The 22032-nt window shown below is 51.8% G+C and overlaps 1 protein-coding gene across 1 annotated transcript; it reads left to right on the forward strand.

Annotated features, from left to right (window-relative positions):
- Window positions 1-999: 999 nt before the first annotated feature.
- On the forward strand, window positions 1000-21252 carry MDC1 (mediator of DNA damage checkpoint 1). The gene is made up of 15 exons (XM_015425108.1): window positions 1000-1062; window positions 1518-1657; window positions 2843-3316; window positions 4705-4798; window positions 6530-8046; window positions 8837-8932; window positions 9526-9603; window positions 12037-12537; window positions 14936-15003; window positions 15116-15688; window positions 16141-16266; window positions 17562-17744; window positions 20145-20273; window positions 20753-20863; window positions 20992-21252. Exons 2-15 carry the CDS (start codon window positions 1519-1521, stop codon window positions 21250-21252), a joined length of 4350 nt encoding a protein of 1449 aa, XP_015280594.1. The 5' UTR covers window positions 1000-1062; window position 1518.
- The last annotated feature ends 780 nt before the right edge of the window (window positions 21253-22032 follow it).

Genomic DNA, 22032 nt, shown 5'->3' on the forward strand with positions numbered 1-22032 from the left:
CTAAATTAATCCAGTATTCAAACAGCTGTTAAATATTGGGAGTGCAGCCAGCTATGGGATTGGTGAGAGCAGGGGTGGAACCCCTAGTTTCCTATAAAGAAAGGTTAGGCTTCTGACTGGTAGCTGGGTAGCTTTCATCTGGGTAGCTTTCATCTCTCCCCCCCCCCACTTTATACTGGGTAGCTGGGTAGCTTTCATCTCTCCCCCCCCTTTATACTTACTGTGCTGCTCTATTTTATTTCATTCTTCTGTATAATATCCAGGACAGTGGATTATTGTTCTCCAATTTGTGAAATTCAGTTTATGGGATGTATTGTACTGTTGGTTTTTAAAATTCCCTTTCATTATATAATCTTGTTTTATTACAATGTTTATCGTATGTATTTATACTGGTCGTTATTGAACTGTTTTTATAAGTAGAACAAAGTTTGAGTCCAGTGGCACCTTGAAGACCAACAAAATTTAATTCAAGGTTTCGTGTGCATGCACAACTGGACTCAAACTTTGTTCTGCCGCTTCAGACCAAGACGGCTATCCCCCTGAATAAGTGTGTTATCCAGTTTGAGAAAGGCAGATGATAAATACATAAAGATGAAGGAGATCTTTTAAAGCAGCCAGCGTTGTCTTTAGATAATACTGACTGATTTAATTTTAACAGCGATGCCTATAGACTTCCGCCACACTTGTATAGAATATTCAGAACCCCCCCCCCCCATCGGAACCGGACGTGAAGGTTGCACGGGAGTCTCTCGATTTATTTCTATGGTTTTAGGGAGGGGGCGGGGCGTACGTTTTGGGGGTGTGTGGTGGTGGTCATTGGTTCTGGAACGAGAAAAGAAAGACCGTTGAATGCCCGGTGGACCAATAAACGATTGATAAAGGAATAAGCCAACCAAGAGAAGACGTTTTCGCAAATGGCAGTAACGCTGACCAACGAAAATCGCTCTTTTAAAAGAGGCGGGACGCCGGAAAGAAATTACGAGCGTTTGCTTTCTAGGCTGCAGCTTGTTGGGGGCGGGGGGCAGGCAGAGGCGGCTACTCCCGCCCCCCTCCAGATACAGGGTACAGCGGGGGCAGGGTGTGTGTGTGTTCTAACCTGATTTTAGTACTTTTAGGGGAGCAAGAAAAGAATGGGAGGGCTTTAAGCCTTAAAGGGCCATGCGCCTTTTAAAAAGTTGGTTAGTGGGTCAGGTTGGAAAAAATTTGGGATCAGGAATTAAGGGTATCAGTATCGGCACACACCCGCAGGAATTCTTCGGGGGCCTGGAATGATGAACACAGAGCAAGTGCAGTCGAGAACTGGAAAGGAGGGTTTCCTTAAAACATGCACGTTCAGAAACAGGAAAGAAGTTTTGGCGCTTAAAAACAGTAACAGATATATGATGGCACAAGCTTTTGGGAAGCAGAGCCGGTTTCATCTGCTTTATCTTATGCTGCAATATGGTTTTCTATCCTTTTGCTGTTGCAACAGATTAACAGGGTTTCTTTCTCTGGAATATTATTTTTTCTCGTTGCAGAATGGACCAAACGCAGCTGTTGGACTGGGTTGAGGAGAGCGATCCTGAAGACCCTTCTGATGGGGCGGGGGATGCCAGGGAGAGCCCCAAGCCTGTGGGGCGCCTCCACCTTCTGAGCAGCAAGTATGGGCCTGAGAAGGGTAAGGTTGCCTCTGTGGTTTATAACATAAATTCTTCCTTTTTGACCATTACAGCAATCAGATTGTTGGATTTGTGGCTGTATATTTGGGGTTGAGAATAATATGGTGGATTCTTTTTAAAAGGAAAATAAAGTAGATTCTTAAGCCCTGGACCTCACAAGCTGGTGCCCTTTTATGCTCAGGTCTAGGGGTCTGGTGGCGAAGCTGCCTTTCTGAGCTATGGAAAGCTGTTGAAAACTGCCTTTTGGGGACAAGTGATTTTTGAATGGTTCACAGTGGATATCAAGAGGATTTGGGGGCTAGATCGTCAGCAAAGGTGAACAAGATTCATAGGGTTTAACCGTCAGGGCTGGAGTCCTGTGCATCCAACTCTCCTTCAGAGGTTAGGCAGGTGATAACTGGAAACCGGGTTCTTCTCAGTGGTGGCACCCTGTTTATGGAATGCCCTTATCTCAACCTGAAATCTGATTCTTCTTCACCTCTCTGCAAATCTGCGAAACGTTGTTGTTAATGCTGTGGCCTAGAAATCTGCTTTTCCTCTCTTTTGGATTTTGTAATGTCTGGTCTGATGAAGAATTCTGAGGAAGTCAAAAGCTTGTGTGTTGGGATGTGTCACTGGGTTGGCCCTAATTAAGGTATCCTGTAAACTGTGTTCTTAGATCTAGGAAGGACTAACATACTTTTATTTTATTTATTTATTGGGATTTTTACCCCGCCCTCCTCGCAAACGGGCTCAGGGCGGCATACAAGGGGCAAAGCCCATATAAAACAGGATAAAAGCAATACAAACATTAATAATGATTAATCACAAACAACAATGATACTCAATTGAAAGCAGGATGGTCCCCGAATATATGCAATGATGGTAAAAACAGTTATCTGGGGGTGATATTGTCCTATAGCTGATCCCAGATACGGTGCCAGATGAAAACTCCTTTCCCAAATTTTTAAACTTCGGTCTTGGTGTTGCGTTCACTTTTATTCAACTGCTTCTTTACCGTTTGTGTTTGATTGATTATGATGATTGATTATGATAATAATGGTCTTATTTTTTTAGAATTTTTATTGTATTTATTAATCTGCTATCACGTTGGGCTTTATTTTTACTTGTGAGCTGGAGATTTTAGATGCCAAAGCGGGGAATTCTGGGTTCTTTCAATCTAATCCTTCCTTCCTTCCCCCCAGATTTTTGGATCTACCCGGGGAAGAATGTTATTGGCCGGCTTGAAAGCTGTCAGATCTGCTTGCCCGCCTCTTCAGTTTCCAAGGCTCACGCTGTCATCGAGGTCCCCTCTCCTGATGGACCCCACCTCTTGTACGATCAGGAGAGCCTGAACCGGACCCGGCAGCAGCGTATGGTGCTGCTCCCGCACGTCCGGTACAGCCTTCAGGATGGGGACACCTTGCTCTTTGGAGATGTGGGATGCCAGTACTTCATCCTTGACCCAGAGGGGGCCCCTGAGTCCCCGGATGACTCTTTGGAGGTGTCACCCACCCAGCCAAGAACGGATGCCAATGCCCTGGTCATTGAGGAGACGCCTGTGCCAGGGAGGAAGATGGGCTTTGGGGGCCTCCTGGTCCAGGATTCAGACAAGGAGGAGGAAGGCGAGGCAGTGGTGAATGGGGCAGGCAAGATGCTGCATCTGCCAGTGGATGGTGGTGAGTGGGGAATTGCGAAAGGGGAGGTGATCGGTATTGGGCCTCTTGCAGTTTCAAACCCCAGGATGTTATTGTGGCTCAGTGGTACTCACTCCACGACAGGTGGAGAAGCCGCACTCACAATTACCATCAACCAAAAGAGTCACCTTTTCTTCCATGCCTGGCATAAGGCCAGCACCTGAGGGAGCTTTGCAGCTTACCTGTTCCTCTACCGGCGGCTTTTTCAAGGTGGGAACCACCTGCCAGCCATAAGCCTCACCAGGCAAGGTCTCTGCCTACTTTCCTGAAACACGGGGCAGGTGCCACATAGGGGAACAGTGTGCAGAAGAGCTGCAGGTGGCCCGTCATTGCTCGGTGGTGGCCCACTCATTTCCCAGTTGTAGGAACTGAAACTGAATATACTGCACTGCCCACTTTCAATGGGTTGAATTGGTTTTATTGCATTCATTTAAAATGGCTATTTTTTTTGTCTGCTTGACTTATTTCAAGATGGTATTCATTTATTGGCGCGAGCCACCCTAACTCCCGCTTGCGAAATAATAAGTAAGTAAGTAAATAAATAAATGAAGAGCCACAAGTGGCTTCCATGCTGCTGAGTTAAGGTCGCTGTTGTAGATCCTGTTACAATAGAAACGGAAGTACTGAGAATCGCACCACGTGTGCTGAGCTGCAGAATTTAACTCCCCGAAAATCATGGCTTTCCCCCTCTGGAGCCCCGTCCTTTATCGGCAGCTCACAGCTGGGTCTCATTGCTTGCGAGAGCGCTGTCCGTTAACTCCAGGTGCTCCTCTTGATCTGGCAGTCGCTGGGCAACAAGGCGTGCGCTCCGCCTCTTCTCGAGGAGCTCCAAGTTCGCCCGCCTCCTCCTGCATTCCCCTGGCTCCAGGGAAAGGGGAGGCAAGGCAGCCTGTGAAGTTTCCCCAAGATCTTGGGTTGTTGAGGCGCCACCTCTTGGGGTTGCCTCTTCCGTGTTCCCAGTGCTCACAGGGCGGCAACTGGGGCACTAGGACCTGCCTCCGCCATCTCAGGGTCGTTGGCAGCATCAGCTGGTTGAGTCTCAGAGGTGCTGAGGGGGCTGTTACCAGCATCAGCTGAGTGTTCTTCAGCTAAAGCAGGCTGGCCCAGGACAGGCTGATGTTGGTGGGAAGGGAGGAGGTTAAATCTCTTTGCAGCAGTGGCACCTTTAAAACCCGCAAAGATTTATTCTGGGTACAAGCTTTCGTGTGCATGCACACTCCTTCAGATATCTGCATGCACAAGAACGCGTGTACTTAGAATAAACCTTTGTTGGTCTTAAAGGTGCCACTGGACTCAAACTTTGTTCTGCTGCTTCAGACCAACACGGCTACCCCCCCCCCAAGCCGATTTTTATCTGTCTTTCTTACTAGGGTCTGATTCCTCGATCAAACATGGTGCCAGAGGACACAGCAGTTTGGCCTCCCCCGTGTTCTCTTTGCCCTCCACGACGGTTGTACCTGAAAGGTATGTTTTTGTTCTAATCGTTTGCTTGGGGGAGGGGGGGGTCTATGAGTCCGAACTGTGGTCTTTCCTGCAAAAGGAGTGTGTTAATGTGTGTGTGTGTGGAGAGAAGGATTGCAGCTATCCTTGCAGGAGCCGTAAACCCATCCGTGGTTTGTGGCCTTGATAGCTAGGAGTGAAACTTCCATGTTGAGGAGCAGTACACCTTTGCTGAGCTGGTGCTTGGGACGGTCAACAAAAGTGTTTTCCTGTGTGATGCTTGAGTCCAGTGGCACCTTAAGAACATAAGAGATGCCAATGTTGGATCAGGCCAAAGGCCCATCCAGTCCAACACTCTGTATCACACAGTGGCCAGAAATACCAGGTGCCATCAGGAGGTCCACCAGTGGGGCCAGGACATTAGAAGCCCTCCCACTGTTGACCCCCCCCCCCAAGCACCAAGATGACAGAGCATCACTTGCCCCAGAGCCCCTATCTATACCTTGTGGCTAATAGCCACTGATGGACCTCTGCTCCATATGCTTATCTAATTCCCTTTTGAAGACCTTGACGACCAACAAAGTTTAATTCTGGGTATAAGCTTTCCTGGGCGTGCACAGTTCTTCACATAACAAAAGCTTATACCCAGAATTAAACTTAGTTGGTCTTCAGGGTGCCGCTGGACTCAAACTTCCTTCAGGCCCACCCGCCGGAATCTGTTTTGGTGTGTGTGTGCCTTAACTGTACTGAGACAGATGGACTGGTGGTTTGATCCAGCTTCACAGTGAATATATTCTTGCATAGTAGTTGTTTAGACCTCTCAGATAGTCAAGTGTGTTGGAATCCACTCCCGGTCGACGTGTAGATCCCCGAGAGTAACTCGGAGTAGGTTTTCCTGGCAGAACAGAGGTGCAAGAAGAAAGGAGTGGGATGACTTGGGTGCTGTCTGGTTGGGATCTTGGGACAGTTCTGCTTGAGATGCTGGCTTTTCGGATTTCGGGATACTGCTGTTGTGGAGAATGTGTTCCTGCCTGTGTGCTTGCTTCTGCACTCCCCATCATGGCTGCTTCACCAGGACGTTTTTTGAACATTAATCACCTTCACGCTTTAAGTCTGCGGTGCTCAGTTCTCCAAAGTGAAGGACCATCAGCCCATCTACCTTAATGCCATCTATATTCTGCTGGCCTGGAGGGGGTCTCTGTGGAGGAGTTTCTCAGCCCCGCCATCCTGGCACTCTTTTAGTGGGAGGTGCTGGAAACGAAATCTGCACGCCAAGTGCTCTTTCCACCCCCCTAAACTAGATTCTGGCCATCTGAATGTTTGGGAGGGGCTTGTGTGGAAGCACTGCCTCCCTGAAACAGAATTTCAGTTCGTGTACCCCTTTAGCACCCTGCTGGTGGAACGTGCCGTGAGATCACAACCCCAGAGTCTTTTCAAGGCAAGAGACCTTCAGAGGTGGTTTGCCATTGCCTGGTTCTGCGTGGTGACCTTGAACTCTCTTTTGTGGCCTCCCATCCAAATACTGCAGGGCTGAGCCTGCTTAGCAGCCAAAATCTGATGAGATCAGGCCCTTGTGAGCCATCTCGGGCACTCGCTGTGCACCTGTGCTTTCCTAGAGTCAGAGTTGATTCTGGAATTCCCTTGGTAGCCTGTAATTGCCCCAGTGTGCCACTAGAGGGAGCTGGCTTACAAGGATCTCGTGTGCCTCCCCTGCAATCTTTAAAACTTTTTCTGCTTGTGGTTTGTGTCCCACAGTGATGAAGAAAGCGGGGAGCCCTCCGAAAGTGTCCCGTCCTGTCCCTCCTTGCGCCTGCGCTATGAGAGCGACGAGGCTGAGCTGCGTTCTGTGGCGAATGGCTCTGTTACCCCTCTGAACCAGGAAGCACTTCCTGTCCAGCCAGGAAGTCCAGAGGAGAAAGTTTCTCCAGACTCCAGAGGACAACCGGTAGCTAAAGACCAGGGTGCCCCTACAGATCCCAGCCTCGTGGACTTCCACCTGGACAGTGATACAGATCTGGAAGACGAAGACGGAGTGGGGACCACTACCACTTCTGAAAGACCCGCAGTGAAGGACAACCTTGTCCTGGAACTGGGCAGCGACACGGACACGGAGGAACCCCCAGTGGTGAATCCGGGTGTTGGTTCTGCCCACAGCGGACAGGTAGCAAGTGATATTGACAGTGATACAGACATAGAGGAGGCAGAGGAGAAGCCAAGCGTTTTGGGCTTCAAGGCCCACCGAGTCACCGATAACGGGGCCAGTGACACAGATGCGGAGGGAGCCGGGGACAAGGCAGGTGCTGAAAGTGGGGAGTCCAGCCTCCGCCGCGAGGGCAGCTGCAAAGGCCAGGAAAGAGCGGACGGCGATCCACAAGGCCGTCGGCCTCACGAGGAAGCGGACAGTGACACAGATGTGGAAGCCGCAGAGAGTCCGGATGCGTGCTCCAAGTCACAGCCGCCTGCAGACAATGAGGACGACACAGATGTGGACGAGCCGTCCCTCGGGGCAGGGAATCGAGAAGGGGCTCTGAAGGATCGCGAGGCTTCTCGGAACAGTGATACAGATGTGGAGGTGGATGAGCCGGAGAGGTTAGGCGGGATCCGTCCCCGCAGCCCCCAGCCGACGAGGAATAAAGAGAGCGATGCAGATGTGGAGGCGCCCAAGGGGGCGGGGCTGCAGCATAACGGTGATCTGGCTGAAGACGCACGGGAAATAAAGAAGGCTGATGTTGAACCCCCAAAGGGTTACGGAGCTGCCGGTGAGCAGTCCACGTGCTTGGACGAGAGGGAACCCGTTTCAGATGCCAGGATTGTAGAGCAGCTGCCCTCCACGCCTCAAAACCAACACCTGCTTGCTATTTCCGTGGACAGCGATACGGATGTGGAGGAAGCCGCCGAGAATCCAGATGAGAGCTCAAAGGAAACTCGCGGCGTCACCAGCCGGGGCCCTGGTGGGGGAAGTGGAGGCAGCCACTCTGGGGACGATGAGGACAGCGATACGGACGTGGAAGTGGCTTCTCCATCCCCCAAGGTCCTTGCGGCTCACGATGGCGATACGGATGTGGAAGTGGAGGATTTGGCATCGCCGAGGAAACCCTTGGAAGAGCAAGATACTCAGCTGGTGCCCATGAGACCCTCCCGGGACGGGGGGGAATCGGCTAGCTCTGCAACGGGACTGAGGGTCTCTCGTGATCCTCGCAAAGAGGATGACGATACTGATGCTGAAGGAGATGAGTCCCGCGTGGGAGACGAGAGCAACACCGATGACGAAGGTAAAAATAGAAAGGGTGGTGGACTTCCTCTGTTTCCTCTACTGGAGGATCTTCTAAGCCAAGGATCTTAGATGACTGTTTACAGTTCAGATCCTGTGATCTGGCTGGGCAGACAAGATCCGTGTTGTGAGTGCAGGGTGGAGGCTGGACTCAGATCCGGGGGCTCTGGGTTCAGATTCCTCCTCTTGCCATAGAGCTTGCTGGGTGGCCTTGGGACAGTCACTTTCTCTCGTTCCACCTTAGTGGTGGAACTTCAGCTGACTTATGGCGGACCCTGTAGGGGTTCCAAGGCAAGAGGCATCCAGAGGGGGTTTGCCTTTGCCTGCCTCCACGTCATGACCCTGGGATTCCTCGGAGGTCTCCCATCCGGGTACTGGCCAGGGTGGACCCTGCTTAGCTTCTGAGACCTGACGAGATCGGGCTAGCCTGGGCTAGCCAGGGCTAGCCAGGTCAAGGCCTCTTTCCGCCTTAACCATGAAAGGATGGTCGTGAGGGTTCTGTGAGGAAAGTAGAGTGACGTTCGCCACTCTGAACTCCTCGGAAGAAGGGTGGGGTACCAATACGCTAGACAGAAAGGGTTGCATTGTAGCAGAGATACGTATCAAGGATGTTGTGCCAACCGGGCTACTGAGAACTGTGTAACAGAGATGCCTGGGCAGTACTCTGTTCTGTGACGGCATCATGCAAAGGCTTCGCAGGGTAGGTGCTTTTCAGAGGTTGGCGGCAGTGTGGGAGCAATGCATCCTGGGATACATGGGTCCTTTGTTTCTTCCGTCTCACTTTCTTCCAGATGATTCCGACCTGGCTGTCCAGGCAACCCAGTGCTACCTGCCCATCAAGACCTCCTCCCCCAAGGATGAAAAAGCTAGAGACATTGCAGCGGCGGGTAAGGAACTTCACAGGCCTCCCTGAGTCCTCCGGAAGAGGACGCCTGAAATCTGAAGGACTCAAATTTGGCCGAAGAGCATAGGGTTGAAATGTGTCAGGATGAGGGAGTGAGCCTTGGGGGAACCATGGTGTTCTCCTGTGGGGGTAGCCGTCTGTAAAGCGCTAACTTAGTGGCGCTGTCCTTTTGTCGCTGTGTCATGGAGCAAGGGAGCCTTGCTGAGGAAAAGTAATACTTTTTTTTTTAGGGTATTAGGGGAGCACACAGCCTTGACAGAAGAAATTAAGCACAAAGGTAAAAGAATTCGGGATGGGGTGTGTGTGTTAGGAAATAAATAAATACCCAAAATGATAGGATGGTTAAACGTCTCAAAATGAAGCAGGCAAGAGGAAGAGAAAGGGTCTTGGAGTGAGAGAGGGGGGATTGTGGGTGATACCTCGTGCTGCAGCAGGAGTTGGGATGAAACACTCTTCAGTCCATTCACTTCTTTCTCCCCTCAAATTTTCTTTTTAAATTGGGGAAAAACCCCTCTCCTGCTCTCGGAACCGGGTCAGGCTAATGCGGGGTCCCCCTTTCCTGTCTCTCCCTTGCAGACGCCAGATGTGCCCTTGAAGAGGAGGCTACGCAGGCGTTTGTCTTTCGCTCCTCTTCGGGTTTCCAGCCTGAAAAAAGTGAGTGAGTTTGGCTTTGTCAAGGCAACTCCTTCCCCCTAGGTTGTTTGATCGTTAGAGCTCACTTGGTGGCGGGGAGGGCCGGTTCTGCAGGAAAGAGGGGCCGACTGACGTCGGTTTGGCGGAGGAAGGTGCGACTTGTATTTTTGAACCGTTCCACATTTTTGATTCTGCTAATCCGGAGGTGGCCATTTTAGGCTCCCACTGGAATGACCTCCAGTCTCTAATTTGTACACCTCTTTCACATTGGATCTACCTGCAGACTCCTTGTTGGCCTGATCTCTGTCTCTCTACTACTTAGGAGATTAGAGAAAGCACCAGTGTAGGCCCCTGATACTCACTGGGGTGGGGGTGGGGGTTTCCCTTAAACCCCTACTTCTTGCTGGGCCTGTACCCAACCGTGACTCCCAGGGCTCTGCCTCCGCCTCCTGTAGGCCCGGTGTGGCTCCCAAGCTGTGTCACCAGTGGCAGCATACCCAGCATGGCTCCCGGGCTGCGGTGGTATGCCTGGTATGTCTCCTGGGCTGTGGTGGGGGTGGGGGCACGCCTGGAGCATCTCCTGGGCTGTCCTGGCAGCAGCATGTCTGGCATGGCTCCCGCCTGACCCAGCATCATGGAACCTCGGCCTGCGCAGCCACCGCTGCCGGACACGGCAGGGCTCCCTCATGCCACCGCTGCCAAAGGTAAGTGGGCAGAGAATGCTACTTTACTTTTCAGGGGATTTAATCCCCCCCCCCCTTGGTTTTTTTTTTTTTTTAACTTTTCAGATTTTTCTGCCAACCTGGGGAGTGCCCTGAGTTTGCTGGAAAAAAATCTCTTTCGGATCCACGTGGCCCCGATCCGCAGTTTTTGCTATCCACAGATGGGGGCCACACGTGGCGTAATCATATACAGATGACTAAACTTCTGTGATGTGGGTGTTCCGTCAAAATTAGAATAGAAAAAATTTCCAGGGAACTATGCAGCTTCTTAAATAGGGAGCAGTCTATTCATTTTGACTTCTGTTTCCAGTAAACAAACATTAAAAGTTAACCAATGTTTGAACTGAAGTATTTGAGGGGGGAGGATCAAATTAGGAGTGGTTTAAACGTTACATTCAAAACTCTGTGTGGAAATTTTTTTTTTTTAAATGGAACACTACTTGTACAAGGGAAAAGGTGTTAATGTGTGAGTTAACAAAAACCCAGCCACCCTTCCCCCGCAGAACCAGCGTAACTGATTAAAATGGCTGTATAAAACCAACCCAGAGATTTAAAAACAATCCCCTTTGTATGATGCTGCATGCAGGGCCATCTAATTGGTTTAGCCTCGGAGGGGGGACATAGGCCAGACTTCTAAAGTTTTTTTTAAAAAAACATTGTATTTATTGGGTTTTCCATTATCATATAATAACACAACTTAACAAACTCCAAAATGGTGAACTTAAACAACATGTAGTTCCCTGGAGAAGGAAATGGCAACCCAACTTCAGAGGACGGCGGAAGACAGGAGGGCCTGGCGGGAGATGGTCCATGGAGTCGCAAAGAGTTGGACTCGACTGTGCGACTGAACAACAACAACAAGTTCTCATACACCTAGTTTTAGTTTCTGATATTATACAATTCTATTATCACTTTTATCTCAAGCTTTGTCCTGTTATGACTAGCCTAATTTCCATTAATTTCTATCTTCTTTATCTTCATCCAGTGATATATTATTCCCCATCTTTCCCAATAATTTTCTTCCGGCCTACAGGCTTCTAAAGTTATGCCTGGGGTAGAGCGAGTGGACAGAGAGACTGTTTTCTCCTTCTCCCAAAATTCTACAACTTGGGGGCATCCAGTGAAAGCCGATGGGCAGTAGATTCAGGATGGACAAAAGGAAATACTTCTTTACACAGAGAGTGATTAAAATTTGGGGTTCGCTGCCAGAGGATGTAGTGATGGACACAGGAATAAACATCTTTAAAAGGGGATTAGAGAGGTTCATGGAGGATAGGTCTATCAGTGGCTACTAGCCATGGTGTCTGAGGGGAACCTCCACATTCAGAGGCACTAGTCCTCTGAATCCCAGAGCCAGGAGGCAACATCAGGGGATGGCCTCGGCCTCTATGCCCTGTGGTTGGCCCTCCAGAGGAACCGGTTGGCCGCTGTGCGAGACAGGATGCTGGACTAGATGGACTGTTGGTCCGATCCAGCAGGCGCTTATGTTCTTAAGACCCTTGGACTTTGGGAAGGGGCCATGGCTGAGTGGTAGAGCATCTGCTTGGCACGCAAAAGGTCTCAGGTTCAATCCCTGGCATCTCCAGTTCAAAGGGTCAGATAGGAAGTGATGTGAAAGCTCTCAGTCTGAGACTCTGGAGTTCCATTGCTAGTATGAGTAGACCTGGGTCAACTAATGGGCTGACTCACTGTGAGGCAGCTTCCCGTGTTCATATTCCTTCTCTGCTTGTAGCCTACAGCTCTCCCTTGAAAGAGGACGATCCAGATGCTTACATGCTAGAAGCCACTCAACCCTTCTGCAAAGGACCAGCTACGCTTTCAGAGGAGCCTACACAGGCCTTCATTGCCGAAGAAGAGGAAGAGGCAGAACTGATCGCCCAGCAGCCCCTCGAAGGGGAGCACCTCTCTGAACGGGCCACACAGCCTTTTCCAATACCAGCCGTTAGGGGTCAGCAGGACTCCGGCGTCGCAGAAGACGCAACCCGGCTCCGCTCCACAGAAGTGTCTGGTCCTGAGGCTGGTCCACAACCAGCAGATGGCGCTCCTGCAGAGGAACCCCACCAGGAAGAGGGAATTCAAAGGGTCCCTTCAGTGCAAGTTCCCGATTCTGCAGGCAGCCAACCCTCGGCACTGCCAGTGGTGGAGAAGGCTTCTGGGAGTGAGGAGCAGGCGTGTGTGGCGTCCCCTGAAGGCGGAGTCGCTGTTGAACCATCACAGCCCCGGGGAGGGGAAGGTGAGCATTAGGGATGCCCTGGGGGGTAGGGAGACCGTGTTGCTCTCTCTAATGTGAGCACATATGTCAATGGAAGTGCCTTTTGGCCCCGAGAGACAGAGCCGTGCATCCTTTTGCAAGCATCCGCTGTCCACCTATTTAGGGGGACTCGTCGTCCCTGCTTAATTTACCCCCGATTGCATCAGTGTCCTGCCCTAAGAGCCAGGAGGGCAGCGCAGTTATTGCTGTGAGCTCCTCAGAGGAAAAGCACTTTTGAAAAAAATACAGACATAGGCTGCAGAGGGAGAATATCTCAGGTATCGGATGCCCCATGTACCCACCAATTCCACAGCAGGCGTGCTGAGTCACAAGTTGATCTGTGCAGTCCATTGTCAAAAGCTGGCCCAGGTGATTGGAGGGACCAGTGGGAATGGGCTCTGAATAAGAAGACGAGAAGTCAATGTTGGATCAGGCCAGTGACTCATCCAGTCCAGCACTCTGCGTCACACAGTGGCCAAAACCCAGGTGCCATCAGGAGGTCCACCAGCGGGGCCAGAACTCCAGAAGCCCTCCCACTGTTGCCCCCAGGCACCAAGAATACAGAGCATCACTGCCCCAGACAGAGTGTTCCCCCCATACCTTGGGGCTAATAGCCACTGATGGACGTCTGCTCCAGATGTTTATCCAGTCTTCTCTTGAAGCTCTTTGTCCTTGTAGCTGCCACCTCTTCCTGCGGTAGTGAATTCTACATGTTAAGTACTCTTTGGGTGAAGGGATTCATGTGTAGAAGTCCTACCCGATCACACTGCTTTTGTTTTCTTAGTGGATATGATTTTTCATACTCTCTGTCCCTGTGTCACAGCAGCACAGGAATCTTCCAACGAGCTCCATCTTGAAGGTGCCGTTGCCAGCATGCCATCACAGTCCCCCCAGACTTCTAGTATAAAAGAAAGTCGGAAGCCTAGGAGGGGTCTGGCCAGATAGGCCCTCGTTTGAGTTGCGTGTGGGTGGGTGGGGTCATGGACTGGGAGGAAGCATAGTTACCTGCAATGTTCCCTCTAAGCTGTGGAGTCCCGTGAGCAAAAACTCTCCTTAGTGAGCTACTGGCATTCAAGCTGTGAGCGAGCGATTCAGCTGCTGCATAGAAAAGTAGTTTGCTCTGGAGCCGTCCTTCCTGGGCGAAGATAAAAACGTGTGAGCCAGAGGCTAAAAAACTGTGAGCTGGCTCGCACGAACTCAGGTTAGAGGGAACACTTGTTACCTGAGAGTTATCCTTGGGTATATCCCTTTCCCCCCCCATAAAAGAATCTTTGCCATTCACCTCTGCGTAAAGTATCCTTACTGGAACTCCTGTAGAATGATTCCCCACACACACACACATACACACCGTGGTCCCTGCAGTCTATAAACACTTTCTGTGAGGGGCATTTTGCTGGGTCTATTTATTTATTTATTAAATTTGATTTGCTAGGCCGCCCTTCCCTACAGGTAGGGCTCCGGGCGGCTTACAACAGTATTATATAGTCACATACGACGGCATTAAGAACAGTCCAATAAGTAACAATAAATAAAAGCAGTATATATACAATACTTAAAATGGCGGACAATCCTAACTCCCCGGCCTCCCTGGGGGGAGGGGCTGTGAGGAATGAGGAGCCACATGAGAGTGCCGGAAGAAGTCCCGTTGCTGTCCTCAGCCAAAAGCCTGGCGGAAGATCTCTGCCTTACATGCCCTGCGGAAAGGTAGCAATTCCTGCAGGGCGTTCCACCAGGACAGCCGACCCTCTCTCGGGCTGCATGCATAAAGATCCGTTTCCTGAGGTCCCGTCACATGCTTTATGATGAGTGAGATGGTCGGTCCTTCTAGATTTGCTGGGTCCAATCTGCTGGTAGACCTGAGGCAACTTTCCATGTTCACTGACCAGGGATTGTGAAAAGATACAGGCCCTTAGTCCGTATACCCCTTGCCTGTTGTAATGCCGGGTATTTTGCCAGTTTATTGAGAGCTTGCAAAAGTCCGGGAGGACCAACTCCATGGGATGTTTTGTGGGGGTTTTTTTGTAAAAAAGGATTAGATTTAGAGATAACTGTGGGGTTTTTGGAATCAAGGTCTGTTTCTTGAACCACCATGGGGCATATGTGGGTTGGTGGAGGTCTTTCGTTCCTTGTGGGCTTCTGTTACCCAACACAGGAGTCAAGAACATAAAAGTCCTGCTGGATCAGACCAGTGGTCCATCTAGTCCAGCATCCTGTTTCACACAGGGGCCAGCCACTTCCTCTGGATGGCCAACAGCAAGGCGTAGAGGCCAAGACCTTCCTTGATGTTCCTTCCCGGCACTGACGTTTGGTTTACTGCCTCTGAATGCAGGAGGTTCCCTTTGGTCAATGTCATTCACCTTACGCTGTTTGCTTCTTGTAGGCGGTGTTGAAAGTGGGCCGGAAGAAAGGCGCTCCGAGCTGGTGGGAGAAGCAAAGGGTGCTGAGCAGGTGAGCACGGGGTGGTCTCTTGCCTTGCATGAATAGGTGCTGCTGCTTTGAGTTGGGCGGGCATCCTGCCTCCAGGCCCAGCCCGATAGGCCTTGTCCCTCTCCTGTTGCAGCCGCCACAGCGGGCCACGGACGAGCCCTCCAAACCAGCGGTTCTGGTCTCCGAGCGGCGACGCAGCCTGCGGTCCTCTGCTGCCTCCTCCCCATCTCCCCTGCCAGAAGGACGCCGCAGCTGTCGCGGTAACCGGGTGGGATCCACAGCCCCCGGCAGCTCCGGTGAGCCAGTGGCTGTCCCGGCCACACGTAGGGGGTTGCGGCGGCTCAGGAATCCCACACAGTACATGGTGGAGCCAGAGAGGAAGGTGGAAGGACCCAAGGCAGAGGAGGCGAGCCTCGGCAAGACACCCGGCAAGGGGGAACCGGTGGGTCAGGGCAGACCCAGGCGCTCGCAGCGGAGATCCAACCCTGCCCCTAAGCCCAAGGAAGAAACGGCGACCGCGGCCAGCAGCCCAGGGACCAAGGAGCCCACGAGGCCCAGGAAACGGAGAGCAGCTGTCGCCGCCCCCGAGTCTGTGGAAGAAGAGCAGCCAGAACTCCGTAGGACTCGGTCCGGCAGGCGGTCCGGGGGTGCTTCAGTGATGACACCGAGCCCAAAGGATTCTGGGAAAGGCACCAAAGTCGGGCAGGTGTGTAACACGCTGTGCAAGTCGAGGCGGGACCAGTGTGTGTGGTGCAAGGGGGCAAATGCCTGTTGATCCACCACGGAGTCCGCCTCATTCTCATTGTGTTGTGGTCGCTTGGTCTGCTTCCCCAGCCGTTCTGTTACCTTACCTGCGGTGTGCCTGCACACGAGAGCTCATACCCAGGATTAAGCTTTGTTGGCCTCAAAGGGGCCGCTGGACTCAGACTTTGTTCTAGCATTTTGCCACGAGTCTTCCAGCACTTGGCGTGCACCTGAGCTGCTGCTATTCATGTTTCTGTCCTACTTTTCTTCATGGGACTGAGGGTGGCATACGTAGGATTTCCAGGAGGTTCTCACCCAGGCCCACTCCTGCTTAGCTACAGCAAGGTTGATGCCTCATGGGCCTTCCAACCACACCTTGCTATTTCTTTTGTTATTCCCTCCCCCTTTCCCCAGGAGCCTGCACTGTCCACTCCATCTTCAGGGAGGAGGTCGCGGCGGCAGAGTACGGAAAGCAAGCCAGCGGGAACAGCCCGGAACCGATCCCATAGTTCGGCAGCCTCCGCCGTGCCTGCGCCAAAGGTATCTCATGTATGGAGGCAGAGGCTGGAACTGGTGGAGGGGGTGCTTGGGCGATGCTGGCTATGAAATCTGGGGGAGGGGCCCTGGGGTGAGGAACCCATCGTGAGCCCCCTCGACTTAGAATGGGGACAGAGTGCAAATGAAGAACCCGCGTTTTGCGGCCGCAGACCTTCTTGGGTTCTCCGTGCATAGTGAGAACGGTAGCATAGCTGGAGCCCTTGGATAGATTGGGGCCCTGGTAAATGCCTAATTTCCCACTGTCTGGAACCGGCCCTGAACTGGAAGCTGTCATGGTGGGATTGGCCACACCAGCAGTGGGTCAGATAGGGTTGTGGGGACCTGAAGAAGAAGGAAGAGTTTGGATTTATACCCCGCCCTTCACTACCCAAAGGGGTCTCAGAGCGGTTTATAATCTCCTTTCCCCCCTCCCCACAAAAAACCCCTTGTGAACAATGCTCCCTCTAAGCTGTGGAGTCTTGTGAGCAAAAATTCTGCTTTGTGAGCTACTAGCACCAGTGTTCTCTCTCTGAGTTAGTGTGAGCTAGCTCACAGTTTTTTAGCCTCCAACTCACACATTTTTGTCTCAGCTCAGGAAGGAGGGCTCCAGAGCAAACTAATTTATGCAGTAGCCAAATGGCTCGTTCACAACTTTAACGCCAGTAGCTCACAAAGTAGAATTTTTGCTCCACAGCTTAGAGGGAACATTGACTGGCACTAAAGTTGTGAGCGAGCAATTTGGCTGCTGCATAAATTAGTGTGCTCTGGAGCCATCCTTCCTGAGCTGGGGAAAAAATGTGTTTAGAGTCCGCCCCTCTTAACTAGTAGACCACACTGGCTCTCAGACCAAATTGGTCTGATCCACCGGGGCTCTCTCTGTTAGGTCCTTGTCCAGATGTTGGGAAATAACCATCTCTTTGCCCTTCCCGTCATCCCAGCCTGACAGGAAGAGAAAGAACTGCTGCTTCGTTGGAATGGTAGTTTCCCCATATGTGGTGGTAGCCCTTTAGAGAGAGAGACGGCCCCGTTTCTTTCCAAACGCCTGTGTTTGGATAAGTACCCCAGTTCCTAGATCTTTGCACGCGTGCAACGGCGATGAGAGGGGCACCCCAGATCTCCGCATCCTTACTGGATCGGGGCCTGTGAGGATGGGGACAGAAACAACAGGGCAGCGACTTCAGAGCGGGACATGAAACACTCCGTAGAACGATTAGGCAAGTGGCTCTGCGGGAAGGCTCGATGCCTTCGTTCCCTGAACAACTTCCTTTTTCTTCCTGCTGCCCCTCCTCCCCGTGCAGGTGCTGTTCACGGGGGTGATCGACGAGGAGGGGGAACACGTGGTCACGGAGCTGGGGGGCTCTTTGGCGGAGTCCGTCTTCGATTGCACCCACCTCGTGACGGACCGCGTGCGCCGCACAGTCAAGTTCCTGTGTGCCCTGGCTCGAGGCATTCCCATTGTCACCCTTGATTGGCTGGAGAAGGTGAGCTCCTCCCCCCTGCACACACACCCCTGCAGTCCACTGGAGCTGGGGGGAGGGACTCCCCTCCTGCTTTCTTAGGGACCGGTCCAGTCTCCAGACAGCGATCCCGGAGCTAGAAGTGTTTGTGTCGCCACCCAGCCCAATCTTTTCATATTTGGCCAGTCTTTATAGCAGTCTTCCCAGGCAGTGTATGCGAATAGGCTGAAAGGCCATCTTATTCTTATTCCTTTTTTGGGGGGCAATCATATTATCTCTGCTGTTCTGTTTGTTGCTTTCAGTGAAGTCATTGTGGTGATGGGTGTTTTCTTGGACATAGCTGGAAAAAATGGGGTCTGATTTTTTAATGAATAAATTGCCTGCATATTTCAAGAAATGATTGCTTAATAGCTGTTCTGAGCCCAGAGCACCCATTGACAGAGGAGGCTGCACACCGCTGCTCTGTATGATATACTGTTCTGGCCTTGCCTCCTTTCTTTCATCCTATTGTGTGTGTGTGTGGGGTGTAATTCTGTTTGGCCTCTGTATCAGATGCGATTGGATAATTTGTGTCCAGTTATCCTCTTTTGGAGGCTGCCTACAATGTCTCTGCATGAGTTGCTGCTGTGGTCTTCCTCCTTTCCAAATAGGAGTCACACTCATAATAGTGACTGATGGGGGGGGGGGGGGGGCTAATCTGAAGCAGTTGGGGTACAAGCGAAAGGTGCCTCCAGATTAAATTCACTTAAAAATGTCTCTGCTACTAGAAGCCTGGAAAACCGCTCTGCGACAGTGCTGGCATCACCCACAAGCAGGGTCCCAAAGCGACTGAGTTATGGGCTTGGCAGAATGATCAGAGCACTGTGCAGAGGACCCAAAGACAGAGAGAACATTGATGTGGCGAATTTCTCTCTTGAAACTCTGAAGATAATTTTCTTTTGAGTGATGCAGCCCACGGAGTGAAAATTGACAGGCCCTTATATCCCCAAAATCTCCTTCATCTCTTAAGAGCTACTGGACTCAAATCTAGCTGATGTTATCAGTTTATAGCTGTAGTTAGTTCATGATACCCAGCCAAATGGTGATTGGGAGCCTGTCTGGTGTAGTGGTTAAGAGCGGCGGACTCTAATCTGGGGGACCGGGTTTGATTCCCTACTCCTCCTCCGCATGAAGCCTGCTGGGTGATCAGGGCTGGCCCTAGCTTATTTTGCACCCTAGGCAGGATCCCTTCTGGCGCTCCCCCCATGCGCTGCCCCCCCTGCAATGCCAGTAGCTCCCGCCAGCAATGGAGTTGGGCGCCGTCACTGCAGAGGACGAGGAGGAGTGGCAGCAGGAAGGAGGGCGCCTCCTGCACCATCCAGCCCAGGTGGGCTGGTGCCAAGCCGCCCAGCAGTGCCGACGAGTAGCGCCCGTAGGGCACGCGGAAGGTGCGCACCAGCACCGCCGCGCAGCCCGCCAGCCCGTAGCTCAGCAGCTCCAGCACCCGCTCCTCCTCGCACACACCTGCTTCTTCCCCCGACATTCAGGAGGCCCGCAGCTCGGGGAGACGTGCCGTTCGGGGCTGCCCCTCCGCTCCTCCAGGCCAGACCAGATCCCAGTCCGGCCGGCCTTTGCCTCCCTCCCCCACTCCGGCACTCTCTCACCCAAATACCGCCAGCCCGCGATGTCCCCGGCTTGAAGTGGGTCACTGATCCCCCTTCTGCAGGTACCAAGCACGCTCGCAGTTTCCTGAGTCCTTTCCGGGCTACTCCTTGCACCTCGCCGAAGCCCGGTCCTGGGAAGGATCCGTGCCCCCCCCCATTGGGTCGCGCTGCCTGGTTGAGTGCTGGCACCAAGGAGGACCCTGGCGGGGAGAGAGCACCACCCTGTTCCCTCGCCACCAGAAGGCTGACCACACTAGCCTGCTCAGCACCACCAGCGGCGGCAACTCCATCGCTGCCCGTGAACCTGTCGCGGGCCCAGACCACGAGGCGAACCTAACCCCGCTGCCGCCTGGGTCCGTCTGGTGCCGCCTCCAAGCCCCAAGGTAGGCGGGCGGCAGTGCCACCACCTCGGGCTTGGGCGGCTTCCTCCGGCAGTGGTCAGCGGTCACCTGGTCAGGGAGAGGACTTTTGGCGGGGGGAGGGTGGGTGCCGTTTGGCGCCCCTAAGGGCCGGCACGCTCTAGGCGAATGCCGGCCATGTGGGTGACCTTGGGCCAGTCACAGTTCCCTCAGAGCTCTCTCAGCCCCACCTGCCTCGCAGGGTGTCTGTTGTGGGGAGAAGGGAAAGGCAATTGGAAGCTGCTTTGAGAGTCTTTAAGGTAGAGAAAAGTGGGGTATAAAAACCAACTCTCCTCCTATTAAGAACAGGAGAATTTTCACATCTTACGGTCTCCTTTCTGCTTCTTTTCCTTGTTTCTCTCCCCCCCCCCCTTCCCTCACAGAGCAAGCGAAACTCTTTCTTCCTGGCACCAAACACCTTCCTTGTTCGTGACCCAGAGCAGGAGAAGAACTTCCAGTTCAGCCTCACCGAGTCCTTGAAGAAGGCCCGGCAAAAGGGAGGCCTGCTTCAGGTGAGGCCATAACAAAGACACCCTCTCTCAGAATCACCAAGCCTGGTTGCCTGAAAGAAAAAAAATGTCCTGCCTGTATCTTCTTCTGCTGTGGAAGTGAGACTCTGCACCTGTTGGGTTCCCCCCTGCCATGTGGCTATTAAAGGCACAGAAACTCTGTTAGGAAAGGATCGCTTAGAAGTGGAAGACCCCCGAGCAGCTGACTCAGTCTCACTTCTGAATCTGTAGACTTCATAATAATTAAAGGGGGGGGGGGTCAGATTTGTCAGTCAGATGAGTGTCAGATTTGTTGCAGATTCCCAAAATGTTGCGAGAGGTGGGGTTCGCTACTGGTGCTCTCCTCTCTCGGGGGCCAGAGTAACAGGCCTACAAGGAACGCCAAATTAGGACTAAGAGCAGCAAGTTGTTTCATCCTGTTCCTGCTAAGGGTTGGCTGCCCCCTGCTGGCCATGCAGTGGACTGGTCTCTTTGCCTTTCAGGGCTACGAACTCCACGTCACTCCTAACGTCAAGCCGGAACCTGAGCACATGAGAGACATCATCAAATGCAGTGGGGGGACCTTCCTACCCAGAATGCCTCGAGCCTACAAGGTACGTGGGAGGGCGGTGCACACTGCAGGCCCTCTCACATTAGCAGAAACAGTCAATTGGAAGGAGGATGTGGGGGGATGGGTGAGCGAGGTTACGTGTTGACTGACTACCATTTAACCCCTTAAAAGGACAAACGTGTCATCATCTCATGCCCCGAGGACCTGCCCCGGTGCAAACTAGCACAGGACGCCGGGGTCCCCGTCGCCAACGCGGAGTTCATCCTGATGGGCATACTGCAGCAGAAGGTTGACCTGGACGCCCACCGCCTGGACAGAGTGGGTTCCCCCTCCCTAGCCAGTTCTTCCGCTTCCACAAGAAGAGCCAGCAAGAGGAGAGCTGCGGCACCCACTGCCCCAGCGCCACCCAGCACAGCAAAGAGACGACGTTGATGCTGCAACGTGGAGTCACTGCCTTAAATTTGTAAATAGCATTTTTTTTATGACTGTCAATAAATGCTGGGTAAAAAAACAGCCATTTGTGAGCAGGTTATTGGGGAAGGGATTGTCTCATGAGGTTTTGTTTTTTTTAAATGTTACAATCTGAACTAGTACCTGGCTGTCAGTCAGTCTTGTTCTGCAGATGATTTCATTTTGGCAGAAGATTTAACTGTCTCGGTGCTGACGCCTCTTCTGTCTTACAGTTTAATAAACAAAAGCTACCAGTTTTGTTTTAAAGGAAAGCCATCTTTTATAGGGATCTTGGTCATTCCTTCTTACAGAAACACACCAGAAGCAAGATGGCCTCAGAATGAAGCAAACATGCCTTCACCAGATACTGGGGCCGAGGGGCTGTGCCACAATCGTGGAAGGTAAAATAAGAGACCCTCCTAGCTTGTAAGGTAAAACAGCATATAGAAAAAAGCCAGGGGAACGCTGTATCTCATAGAATATGCAAAAGTTTACGTGAAATAGATGAAAATACAAATATAACAAGAAAGTACAGCAATATATAAATGCAAACAGTGCAACAGGTAGCCAAATAACAAAGGCTCCGGATTCTTCTCTTTGTTTTGTGAATGTCACTTCATCAGAAGTAAGTATTCTTGACTACAAAGTAGAATACAGCATAATTTATATTCTATAACATATATCCTAAACAATGTATAAAGCTAATGTGAATTGGACCCTGAGAGACCAATGATAAAATATTATATACCACAATCTTGTTGT

Source organism: Gekko japonicus, unplaced genomic scaffold (genome assembly GCF_001447785.1).
Source record: "Gekko japonicus isolate JY-2015 unplaced genomic scaffold, Gekko_japonicus_V1.1 scaffold3437, whole genome shotgun sequence".
Classification (NCBI taxonomy): domain Eukaryota; kingdom Metazoa; phylum Chordata; class Lepidosauria; order Squamata; family Gekkonidae; genus Gekko; species Gekko japonicus.

What these genes read in the sequence shown, in the direction of transcription:
- MDC1 (XM_015425108.1), top strand. Translation starts at nt 1,519, where the DNA reads ATGGACCAAACGCAGCTGTTGGACTGGGTTGAGGAGAGCGATCCTGAA. An exon ending in GAGCAACACCGATGACGAAG is followed by an intron (nt 8,047 to 8,836) that starts GTAAAAATAGAA and finishes ACTTTCTTCCAG; the next exon opens with ATGATTCCGACCTGGCTGTC. An exon ending in AAGCAAAGGGTGCTGAGCAG is followed by an intron (nt 15,004 to 15,115) that starts GTGAGCACGGGG and finishes CTCCTGTTGCAG; the next exon opens with CCGCCACAGCGGGCCACGGA.